We start from the raw sequence: 12809 nt of genomic DNA, 5'->3' as shown, positions 1-12809 counted from the left end.
AATTTAAATTTGAAATAAGTGACATAAAAATAAAAAATGCTGCACTTCAAAAGGAAACCCATCGTGTTAAAATGCATAATCTGCAAAAGACACTTACAAAAACCATAAGAAAAGTATTAACACCCCCATGGAAAACAGGGTGAAGACACAGACAGTTCACAAATGATTTACAAATGGCTAGTAAGTGATGTTACATGCTCAGCCTTACTTATCATCAAAGAGATGCAAATTACAACAAATGACATTTCATTTTTCACCCAGTATAATCAAGGAAACTGATTTAAAACTCACCAAAATGCGACGTAGGCAAGGGGGTCAAACTAGGCCCTCTCAGTCTATGTTGAAGGAAGTCTGCATTAGTATCACATTTCTAAAGACACTTTCAAATTATATATCTACACACTCTTTGACCCAGCAGTTGCACTTCCAAAGATTTACTCTTAAAAAGATAATTAGATGAGAGTATAAGTTGTGTGTACAAAGATATTCTTCAACTAAATGTCCACAGAAGATAATTGGTTAAATAATTGGGGTATGATCAACCACAATGGCTCCTGTACTGATATTCATTAGAAAGGACAAATCAGGGTTACTTTTATCAACACAGAAAGAAGCCAGCCTCATTAATTCGATTATAGAACAGCACACGTAGCACAATTTCAAGTGCCTATGGATCTGTGTGTGCATTGTGTGCATGGGCAGAGAGATATCTAAATGTACACTCAGTGAGACAGCAGAGGTGAGGCTAGGCCCTCTGTGGTGCACAGGTAGCTCCAGCTGGAAAGAGCAGTAGCAGGCATATCTGGGAGTGAGGAGGAGGAGGAGAGGAGTGGGGTGATAGCTGCTAGGGCATACTTTCAGTGCTAAGGACAGGGTTGCCAGAATTAGCAAATATAAATACAAGATGCCCAGTTAAATCTGAACTTCAGGATCAACCACGACTAATTTTTAGTATATCCCAAAATATTAGTCATTGCTGATCTGAAATGCAAATTTAACAGGGCGTCCTGTATTTTATCTGGCAATGCTGGCTGATGAGCTCTAGAAGACATCCCTTGTGACCTCCATGGTTTGACCCACGCCAGGCTGGAGGCTCACTGAAGCCCAAGGCAGACTTCCTGTCTCTGCTGCTTCTGATTTAGCCCCAGTTTACCTGCCAATGAAATGGAGCCGCCAGCCTGTGTCTCACTCCAGGCATTTTGCAGAGAAGGTAGTGCAGGGCAAGAGTATAGTGCTGGGTGCCAGAAAAGCCACGTAAATACTCCTGGCCATCAAGTAGACTTAAACCGAACATCAAACCCGCCCGAGCCCTGGCTTCTACATCTGTAAATTGGAGGTAGTATGTCTGTCTGCAGGGTTGTCGCAGGGATTACACAAGATAATGTGTGTAAAATGCCTGGCCTGTAGTCAGTGCTTGATTCAAGTTGATCCCTTCCCTCCCGTCCATCCGCGGCAGCCTGCGCTCTTGCCCCGAGGGATTACAACTCAGCATCTCCTGTCATCTCAGGGTCTGACTACTGGCCTTTTTGATCTTTTCCTTGAAGCCGCAGCAGCTGTTGAGCTGACACTCTTCACCTGACTTCACCTTTCTCCAAAATCCCTACCAGCACTTCAGTTCCTTATCTGCACTTCTCACACTTTGGCTGAGGGCGCAGAAGGATCAAACTCCCTTTGATAGCAGACATCCAGGGCTGTCAGCCAAGGGGAGCTACAAAGAGCAGGTCCCTAATGTCATTCTGAAGTGGATATGGTGACATCTGAATAGAAAGGGTAAGAGCTGTCCTAATTGGGGGGCAGCCCAGGCTGGCAGGGGGGCCTAATCCTCTGGAGACTGTCTGCCTGTCATCCAGCACATATGACTGAGGTAGACACTGCAATGGGGCAAGGGGGGTTGAACTCCTTCCCCAAGAGACAAATCTTCATGAAGTCCTTAGGAAGGACTTCATGTCTCCTTCCCTCTCACTGAGGCCAAAATAGTTAAAAAAAAACCTGCCCAAAGTCACACAGTGAATCAGTTATAAGCCCAAGATGCTTGTGTCTATCAATACATCCCCAAATATGAGATTATTCAGCCTTTTCTTGACTAAACCCAATGACAGAGGGGGCCCACTACCACGTCGTGGATGCATATGCCACGTGGGCATTTCATAGCAGCAGCTGCCCCTATTGGCTCCTCCCACCTCCCCTCCTTCCCCGTCCACTTTGGGTGTTCCTCAAGTAGGTGCAGCAACAGTTTCACCAGATAAACAAATTGCCCCATAACCCAGTCCCAAGCCTGGCCACTGGGACTTGGTGACAGTCACAGCCTTGGTTTATCTTCCCTGACTCCCCTGTTAGCACAGAAATCAGTGACCCACTTTGTAGTGCAGTGCAAAGACAGCCAGCCACATGTATGTACTGCAGAGTCTGCAGAAACCTTGCATAGTTGGCCACAAAGGCACTCATTCAGCTAGAGAAAGCTGTCTTTACAGGGTCTGGGGTTGGCCTGTGTGGGCAAGACCCAGCCAGGCCTGCCAAGGGAGCAGAGGACTCAGGAGAGCTGACTGTATATGGTCAGGTCATTCTGGACTTTGTTTTCTTAGTTCCAGTGACTTACAGACTTGACACCATTATATCGCTGAGGTAGGACAGGCCCTTCCTTCTTCCCTGATGGTCCTGCTGTGGAATACAGAGCATGCTCTTATCTGGGCTGCCTCACCTGTTCCAGGCAGGTGTGAGGATGTACCCACTGGCTTTTACTTTATCCCAATGTTTAGTGACCTCATTTGAATCATGACCTCTTTGTGAATCTGATAAAAGCTCTAGCTCAGTGCTATGTTTCCTATAAAGACAGTTCAATTTCTAACCCGCAGTCCTGTGGGTGTGAACCCATTTTTAAATAGGACCTTCAAAGAGATGATTAAGCAAGGTGCAGATTTATTTGTGTACAGGATCTTTAAGGATACTATTTAGATGAGGCCAGACTGAAATAGAGTGGGCCTTAACCCAATGTGGCTGAAGTCACCTTAAGCAAAGGAAATTGGACAGGGAAGTAGAAACCATAAGTCAGTAAAACCCAAAAGTCAGTGGAAACCAGAGGAGCAGACCCAAGAAAAGAGATCGCCATGTGACATAGGATTCTCAGAATGCTACAGACTCCAGGAGAAAGAAGACCCTGCCAAGACCTTGGTGTTGGACTTCCCAGCCTCCAAAACCATGAGACAATAAGTTCTCACTGTTTAAGCCAACCAGTTTGAAGTGTTTGACATAGCAGCACTGGCAAATGAAGACACTGTCCACTGGAACTTTCTGCCATGATGGAAATGTTCTGTATCTGTGCCATCCAATATGGTAGCCATAAGCACTTGACAAACGGCTAAAGTGACTAAGGAACTCAGTTTTTAACTTTATTTAATTCTAATTAATTTAAATCGGAATAGTCACACATGGCTAATGGCTATTAGAAGCCAGAGGTTGGCAAACTTCTTCTGTAAAGGGGCAGATGATAAGTATTTTAGGCCTTGCAGGCCATTCAGTCTCTGTCACAGCAGTTCTGCAGTTGCAGTGCATGAAAGCAGCCATAGACAGTATGTAAACAAATGGGTGTGGCTGTCTTCCAATAAAACCTGATTTACAAAAACAAGCCATGGACTGGATTTACCCAGGGGCCATAGTGTGTTGACCTCTGCTCTAGAACCTTCTAGAAAAAAATACATATGCCTCATATGCTCAGAATTGTATATATAACTTAAGAGGGGGAGGGGTTTGTATACAAACTGTAGATCCTGCCCATAAATTCCAGGCTAGAGTCTCTATTTTAAAAGGACTCTACAAATGTACCCTCAAATCTGCTTTGCCTCAATGGAGAAGTGTTTGGCATTGTTTCCCAGAGGCAGGTAGGGTGTGGCCAGGCATCAATGGGACACTGTTTTCCCAAAGATTCATGAAAATCCAGGCCTCAGATAAGGACCCACATGGGTTCCTGAGTAAGGACACCAGGAGGGTCTGGGGGCCCAATTGGGCCCCCATGTGTCAGCCAGTCCCTGAATCTTTGCAGGCCCCTCCTCTAATGTCATTGGCTCAGACTGTCTTCAACATAGTCAACATATTATGGAAAGAGCTAATGGCCAGAGAGATGTCATGAAGCTTCTGAAGCGGTTCCCCTTAGTAAGGAGGTTGTCACTCAAGCCCAGAGAGAACTAGTTTGGGTTCAGGGCCAAGGTGAAGATATAGCCAGGATGACTGAGATCACAGACTTGATATCAGAAGGAAGTGACCTTTTCTGTCTCTCTCTCTCTTTTTTTTTTTTTTTTAAAGTTGGGCTATCTCAAGAGCCCTCCCTTTAAAGATTTTTGTCTGAAGCTCTCAGTTAAAGGTGACCGGGGTTATGTCAGGAGCTCTCCATTAAAGACATGTGAACTTTCCCTGGAGCCTTCTCAGGAACCCACAGTTAAAAATAACGGGACCATCTCAGGAGTCCTCAGTGATTCAGGTTAAAGGTTGAACTGCCTCCCCCAAGACCCCACCACCTGGGGTGGCCTTCCCAAGGAGGTATACCCTCCTGCCATGGTACAGTACTGGCCAAGACAAAGTTGGTGTCTGTTTCCACATTCCTAAAGCTTCATTCAAGAAAGAATCGCTTATTATTTAAGTTCTTGAACAAGAGCAAGGGAAAGAACGCTTTCTAATAATTGGCATGCTTTACCAGGGTGTTATGTCATTACTGTTATTAATTATCATTAACAGTCTTAAAATATGCCTATTAATGAGCTGAACACAAAATAGCAGTTCAGGTCTTAGCCAAGAGCAGCATAATTACCTATTAATGAGATGCAAATTTCCCAGGGAAATGACAGAGATCTAGAAGTACCACCTTCTAAACTAACATAATAAAATTAGTAATAATAATAGTGTATAATCTGAAGATATTAGTGTTAATTTGAATGCTAACACCGTATTTAAATAGACTGGGAGAAGTGAAAATTATTTGCATAGCTCAAACCAAGAAACCCCAACCTGTGCTATTAAGAAAAAATTCAATGCTCTCTGAATGATCAAAAACTGACTCTGCAGAGACTACATTGAGCAGAAATTCTTTAGCTACTTATATCTTTTACTTAGGATTTTTATCTCTCTTATTTCCAAACACAAACTGATACGTTACACAATTAAGCCCAATATAAAACAGAATTTAAAAAAATAAAACCACAACAAAACCCAATTAAAAGAGGCCAGAGAAGTAGATGCTACCAGCCCCCCAGGATAAACTACCGCACTTGAGCTCTGAATTCAATTCTCGGTTTCCTGGATCCGCAGAAAGGGCCATTTAAGTAACTGAGTTAGCAGTCAGTAACCAGCCTCTCAGGAGAGGGGCAAGCTCTAATCCAAGGAAGCCGTTCCCTGCTAGCAGGGACCACGGGATCCGGCCTGCAGCTATCCCCGACAGCCCCTCAGGCTCCTGAGGCGGGGACCCCCTACCTTCGTAGCTGGCCCGGAAGCCCTGCGCGCTGACCGCGTAGTCACTGATGAGGCGCAGAGACAGCGTGGTGGCCGCGCTGACGATGGTGGCTGGCAGCTGAAAGCCAGTGAGCCTGAAAGACAAAGAGGTGCGATTAAGGTCGGGGGCCCCTTGGGAGGCTACCTGTCGGCGAGGCATGTTTTGAGCACGTGCCGGATGCCCAGAGCTGACCTGGGCACAGGGAGAGCTGAGAAACCCAACTCCCGGCACCTGCAGGATGTGCAAAGAACGTGAGTCCGTGCGCAGGTGATGGAAAACGGCATTTTTCTGCCGCAGAAACACGAGGGGCAGCTCCCCCAGAAGCCAGGGCCTAATCCCTGACCTGGAGGCCTGCCTCATTTATGTCTCTTCTCTTTTCTCCACTTCTGGTTTCTTCCTCTGTCTCCTCCCTTTTGAGGCTGTGAGCACAGGTCACCTCAGATTTACATCTAATAATTGCCAGCAAATAATAGTTATTAGTGTACTGAGGAAAATACATCCAACTCTAAGTGGCAGAATGTGAATGCTTTACTATCACAGACTTCATTCTTTAAAAATCAATAGGTTTATTGCTTTTATAGAAATGATATGTACTTATTATTTTAAAAAGAAGAAAGCAGAAGCAAAATCAATAGCATCTAGAAATTGTCATCCTTGACAGCTGATGTACAAAAAGATGGAAGGATCAATAGATGGGATCATAGTCAATGAAAGGATTTCACACAAATGGGATCATACTTTACCTGCTTTTAAATTTAAAGTGTTTCATTTCTTTTCGGGAACGTCAGTGAACAAAAAGTGAGGGTGAAACTGAAGGAATTGTTGAAGCTGAGATAAATATATCTTTAGCATAAGAGAGTCATTTTTAAAAGATTCTTCTAATGTTAAAAAGAGAAAGTAATGAAGTTTTCACTGAACACTTGGGGCCACATTTTAGAAAAGAATTCGTCTCTGCTGAGCCTCCATGCATGGCGGCTCCCAAAGGAGACTTCATCGTGCACAGAGAAGTGCCAGGCCCCTGTCCAGCATCGTCCTTTGTCCCCTGAGGCTCAGCCCTGCCCCCTCTCACCCCCATCAGAGATCTTGGGGGGAAGTTAAAGTTCACCTCTATCTCCATTTTCAGGTAGTTTGGGATCTCTGTGGTGCTCCTGGCCCCTTCTCTATACCTCCCGTACTATAGTCTCACATCTTGATGCCCATTAGGATGTCCCCTGGGGAGCAAGAGTATTGGATTAAGACAAGTTAAATCAGATATGTGTTACTGCCTTCTGTGAAAATCCCTGTGAACTTCCAGTGGTCCTGATCTTATTGGATTCATGTTGAATAAGAATGAACTCAAGGAAAAGAGAAGGAAAGGAGATGGAACTATGAAATGGATGGCCAAGTAGGTTTCACAGTCATCATCTTTTCAAATAGAAAGATATCTCCAGAGAATCCCTATCTTACACCATATATATTGCTCACTCTCTCTTGCATGTATTTTTCAGATGGGTAAAAAATTTATCTGTAAAATAATAAAACTATGTATAATAGAAGGAAACAAAGATATATTGTTTTTCATCATCTATGAAGGAAAAGGGCTTTCTAAGCATGGCATGTTTAGAGGACTTCTTTTTCTTCTACCTGCTCATCATTCTTCTGGTGAGCTGTTGGTTGCATTGGGTTCTGATGGGTTCCCCACTGCCCACAAGCCTCAGAAGAGGCCAAGTGAACACCCACGTCACACTAACCCTCATCTTCATGGAGTGGTCAAAGGTATAGGGAAGAGGGAGGAGAGCGCAAGACCAAAGCAGGGCCATTCTGAGCCCTTCCCTGGATATGCAGGCTCTGAGAGTTGCTTTTAAGTTTGGATCTTGTATATTTTCATCGTTTGGATGTAAGCTTGGGACTGCCAGTGGTCTTTTTATCATCACATGGAACCTATGTTCTTTAGGGAAAAATGATATATATATATACACACAAAACTGAGCAATGGGAAGAGAAGAGAGACAGAGCCCTGAAGATGTATGTTTGAACTCTTTGATCCAGCCAAATCAGAAACTAGACCTTTCTCTGCAATGCTCAGTTACATGAGCCAACATTCTTTCTTTCTTTTTTTTCTTAAGCTACTTTAATTTGGGTTTCCATCTCTTGAAATTGACTGAGTAATGATAGACACAACACGAAACCCCAGAGGCCTTAAAGGAAAATATCAACAGATTTGACTTTGTAAAAATTAAGGACATATGCATGGAAAAGAATTGTTAGAAAATAAAGATAAAACTGCAAACTGGGAAGATTATGTGTAATATATATTATAGGAAGACGGCTGTGGTGAAGCTGTATGTGCCCCAGAAAAAAACATGTACTTAAATCTAATCCATTCCTGTGGGTGTAAACCCATTGTAAGTAGGATCTTTTGATGAGGCTAATTCAGTTAAGGTGTGACCCACCTCATTCGGGATGAGACGTAATCCTATTACTGGAGTCCTTTACAAAGGGAATGAATTCAGATAAAGAGAAAAAGCCATGGAAGCAAGAAACTGAAAGTAGCAAAACCTGGAAGAGAAGGGAGAGACCAGCAGATGTCGCCAGGTGCCTTGCCATGTGGCGGAGGAGCCAAAGGTTGCCAGCATCTGGTCTTCAGGAAGAAGGCATCACCTTGATGATGCTTTGATTTGGACATTTCCTCAGCCTCAATTTGTAAGCTAACAAATTCCCATTGTTTAAGCCAACCCATTTTATTGTATCTGCTTCCAGCAGCCTAGAAAACTAAAACAAGGGTTAATACTGAACATCTAAAAAGAGCACTTAAAAATCAATAGGAAAAAGTTAAACAGCTAAAGAGGAAAAAGGCAAGGATATGATCAATCCACATAAGAAATGTAAATTGCTAACAAAAATGGAAAGATGATTCATCTAATTAATATCAAATGCAAACTAAATCCACAAGATTCATTTTTCATCTATCAGGTTGGCAAATATCCAGAGTTGGCAAGGGTCAAGGGAAACAGATCATCCCATGCACTACTGAGCCTGTAAACTGCTACACTTTGGAGGATAGTTTGACAGTATCTAAGCAGTACAGAAAACCATCTTTCCCGAAAGATTCACACTTCCTTTTCATGGTTCAGGGATGTTGCTGCAAATGGTTACCCAGCCACAGACTACATTTTCCAGATGCCCTTGCATCTAGGTGGAGTCACGTGACTATTCTAGCCAATGAAACGATGAATAGAAAAATATATGTTACTTTCAGGTCTGGTCCATAAGTTCCTATACTCACTCTTCTATGCACTTTCCCTCTTCTGGCTGGCTGGGATGAAGAAGATTCCCAGCAAGCTTTGGAATCCATGCATTGAAGATAGCAGAGCTACAAGATGAAAATAAGCTAGGACCCTGAACCACTGCCTGGAGAAGAGCTGCCCAACCAAAAATACACAATGTAGACTATTATATGAGTGAGAAATAAACTTAAGTTACGTTAAGCCACTCAGTGTTGGGGTTTGTTAAAGCCCTAAATAATATAGTCTATCAACATTAATAATCTACATTCTTCATCACCCAGAAACACCTACTTCTAGGATATAAATCATGTAGATTACAACTCTAAGTACAAATAGATACATAAGCAAGGATGCTCATTTGTAATATTGCTTGCAACTGAGAAACACTGGAAACAATATAAATGTCCATCAATAGAGGATTAAATAAATTATGATGGAACTATGCCGTGCAATACAATATAGTTTTTTTAAACTATAAGGCAGATCTATTTGGGTTGACATGAAAAATGTGCAAAACATAATGCTGTGAATAAAAACAACAAGCTATGGATGGTATAAATAATATGCAGCCATGTTATAACACATACACACACAAACATACAAAATATTTAGTATTTCATTGACAGGCACTGTTGTAAATGCCTTTCTTGGATTATATCACTTAATCCTCCCCATGGGCTAATTAATATTATTATCTCCATGTTATAGATGAGGAAACTAAAGCAGAAAGAAGCTAAGTAACTTGCCCAAGATCACATGGTTATTCAGTAATCAAACCGGGTGGGATCTGAACATACAACCACTATTCTTTAATTACTACATTAATGTAATACTTCATAGAAGGGCTATATGCTAAATATGGTGATTGGAGTTGTGGGCTTTCCTTTTCTATCTGATTTATTCACTTCCATATTGAGTTTTTCCAATCTGTTCATCTTTAGAATAAAACCAGTACAGCTATTTTTTTAAAATTCCTTTTGCCTTGGGTAACTGAACATCCTTGGTGGGCAGCAGGAGGTTGGGTTCAGCCTTCTCCAGCTCTACTTTGCCCAGGCCCAGCCTATTCAGTCCCTGGACCAGTGCTGACCTGAGCACAAGCAGGCCCACGGCCCAATCCCTCAAAAGATGTGTCCCGAGGTTGGTCTGGCTATCATAATCTCACCGTCTGGTGCCTGGCCCTGGCTGTTCTGAGTATTCCAGAATCATCAAGATATCTCAAGCAGTTCCATCAGCTTCCAGCCCTGACCCTCCTAACTACAGGGCTCGAACCCAGTTCTTGGGAACTATACTGGTTTGTATATATTGTGTCCCCCAGAAAAAGCCATGTGTTTTTGATGCAGTCTTGTGGGGCAGACATATTAGTGAGGATTAAGTTGGAACCTTTGGATTAGGTTGTTTCCATGGAAATGTGCCCCATCCAACTGTGGGTGATGACTCTGACTGGATAATTTCCATGGAGAAGTTACCCCACCCATTCAGGGTGGGTCTAAATTAAATCCCTGGAGCCATATAAATGAGCTGACAAACAGAAGGAACTCAGTGCAGCTGTGAGTGATGCTCTGAAGTGGAGCTACAACCAAGAGGGACACTTTGAAGAAAGCACAGGAGCTGCAAATGAGAGACAGTTTGAAGACAGCCGTTGAAAGCAGACTCTTGCTCCAGAGAAGCTGAGAGAGGACAAATATCCCAAGTGCAACTAAGAGTGACATTTTTGAGGAGCTGCAGCCTAGAGAGGAACATCCTGGGAGATAGCCATTTTGAAACCAGAACTTTGGAGCAGATGCCAGCCACTTGCCTTCCCAGCTAACAGAGGTTTTCCAGATACCATTGGCCATCCTCCAGTGAAGATATGTGATTGCTGATGTGTTACCTTGGACACTTTATGGCCTTAACACTGTAACTGTGTAACCAAATAAACCCCTTTTATGAAAGCCAATCAGTTTCTGGTGTTTTACATTCCAGTAGCATTAGCAAAATAGAACAGGAACCAATGCTAATCCAACTCCCCAGTCCACCTTTATCCCTGCAGCCAACACTCCTATCTCCTCTGCAATTTATAAAACAAAACCTCCCATGTTGGTCCATGGGGCCACAGAAACCAGCCTGAGAACTCTGAAGGAAGGGGGGTGGCCATTGCAACAGCAGTACCTCTTCTGCCTGGGCTTCCCAACCACCATTCCTTTACCAGAAATATTCCACTTCATCCTTCAAGTATCTGCTTAGGCATTAATTCTACAGAAGGCTTGCCACACATCCCACAGCTATTAACTCACTTTTCTGAGATGGATCTGTACATTAGTACTGCACTGTTCACACTGGACTGTAACCATCTGTGAACATGGCTGTCTCTTCCCAAAACGGGGGCCAGGGGTGGAGTGTTCTGGAGGGCAGAAACTCTGGGTAATTGCTGGGAACCCAGGCCCTGGAACAAAGCCTGGCCCAAATTAGGTAGCAGTGAATACTTGTTAAAATAAAATTCTTATCATTTCTAAGACTAGAGCATTGCTCTAGCTTCAGTCATGTCCACTTCATCTTCATTATAGGGTTTGTAATAGTCTAGCCTTGCACTGTCCAATATAAACAGTATATATTACATACTGTATTTTGAAGACTTGTCAGGAAAAAAAATGTAAAACGTCTCAATATTTTTTAGTTGATCACATGTTGAAATGATAATATCTTGTGTACATTTGGGTTAAATCAGTTATTTTATTAAAATTAAATTCACCCATTTTTACCCTTTTGAATATGAGTACCAGAAAACTTAAAACTACTTATGTGAGGAGGCGGGACAAGATGGCAGCACAGGGAGGTATGGAATTTAGTTAATCCTCTGGAACAATTAGCATATAACCAGGAACAACTAGTAAACAGTCTGGAACAACTGTTGGGGGACATCTGTGACCAATCATACATTATGCTCCAGTATGAAATGGGTGGAATGGCTGATACTGCAGCATAGAACTGTAGGTAAAACTCCCCAAACTTTGAAGATGGTGCCCCTCCCCCCACCAGCATGGCAGGCTTAGCTGAAACACTTCCCTGTGGGAAAAAGAAGCAGTCTACTAGGAGGAAGGGAAGGTAGCTCAATCAAGCTCCAACTGTGGTTTTACTTAACGAATTTGGACTACTGAATATGGAAAAAATAAAAAAAAAAAAAAACAGAGGTTTTTGGAGTTGGCTGAGATCAGAATACTGGAAAAGGACTGTGTGCCAAGAAAAGGGGTTCTTGACTGGTAATTGGGGAGTTCTGGACTGGCTCAGAACAGGGGATTTCTTTCTTTTTTCCTTTTTTATCTCTCATTGTAAGTAGCTCATTAGAGAAAGCATCAGGCATTTTCAATTCTCAGCACTGATCCAGACAAAGGTGGAGTTAAGATAGTTAGAGTGACAAAGGAAGAAGTTAAATGTAGGAGATAAATCCCTAAAACGCTTATCTTCCATAAGAAAAGGGGGAGGCTGGCTTAGCTCAAGTGGCTGCCCTCCCTCAGAGAACTCAGACCCTAGGGCCTGGGGGAAAAAAAAGTAAAACAGAAGCTGCTTCAGTTTGGCTTCTGACACTCTCAGTCCCTGGCAGGTACAGGGTCTACAGAAAATTGAAGGCAATGCACCTCTTTATGCTGGTGGGGAGCTGCAAGCGGACAAGCGCCACCTGCTGTACAGTATAGGAAAAGAACAGGATCTAGAGGCCTCACAGGAAAGTATCACAACCTGCTGGATCTCATGCTCAGGGAAACCTGATACAGATTACATGCTCCTGACACCAGGGCCTGTCTGGTCTGGGAAAATATGATTGGGGTAATCAAGAAAACCAGATGCCTAGGCAACAAAAAATTATGAATCACACCAGGAAAAATGAAGATATGGCACAAAGGAACAAACTTACACTTCAAATGAGATACAGGAGGTGAAAGAACTAATTAAAGATCTTCAAACAAATATGCTAAATCAATTCAAAAATCAAATTAATGAGTTGAGGGAAGAGATGGAAAAAGAGATGAAGGACATAAAGAAGATATTGGATGAACATAAGGAAGAACCTGAAAGTTTGAAAAAACAACTGGCAG

At 42.8% G+C, this 12809-nt stretch overlaps 1 protein-coding gene across 4 annotated transcripts in view; it reads right to left on the bottom strand.

The window, feature by feature from the left end:
• CSMD2 (CUB and Sushi multiple domains 2) overlaps positions 1 to 12809 on the bottom strand; it is a 646653-nt gene that overhangs the window by 518439 nt on the left and 115405 nt on the right. For all 4 annotated transcript variants that reach the window (XM_037827786.1, XM_037827788.1, XM_037827789.1 and 1 more), the window contains exon 3: positions 5458 to 5570. In XM_037827786.1, the coding sequence (XP_037683714.1) occupies positions 5458 to 5570 (113 nt within the window). The remainder of the gene's footprint in view (positions 1 to 5457; positions 5571 to 12809) is intronic.

Source organism: Choloepus didactylus, chromosome 2 (assembly GCF_015220235.1).
Source record: "Choloepus didactylus isolate mChoDid1 chromosome 2, mChoDid1.pri, whole genome shotgun sequence".
Taxonomy (NCBI): Eukaryota; Metazoa; Chordata; class Mammalia; order Pilosa; family Megalonychidae; genus Choloepus; species Choloepus didactylus.
This window is presented reverse-complemented; position numbering and strand designations above follow the sequence as displayed.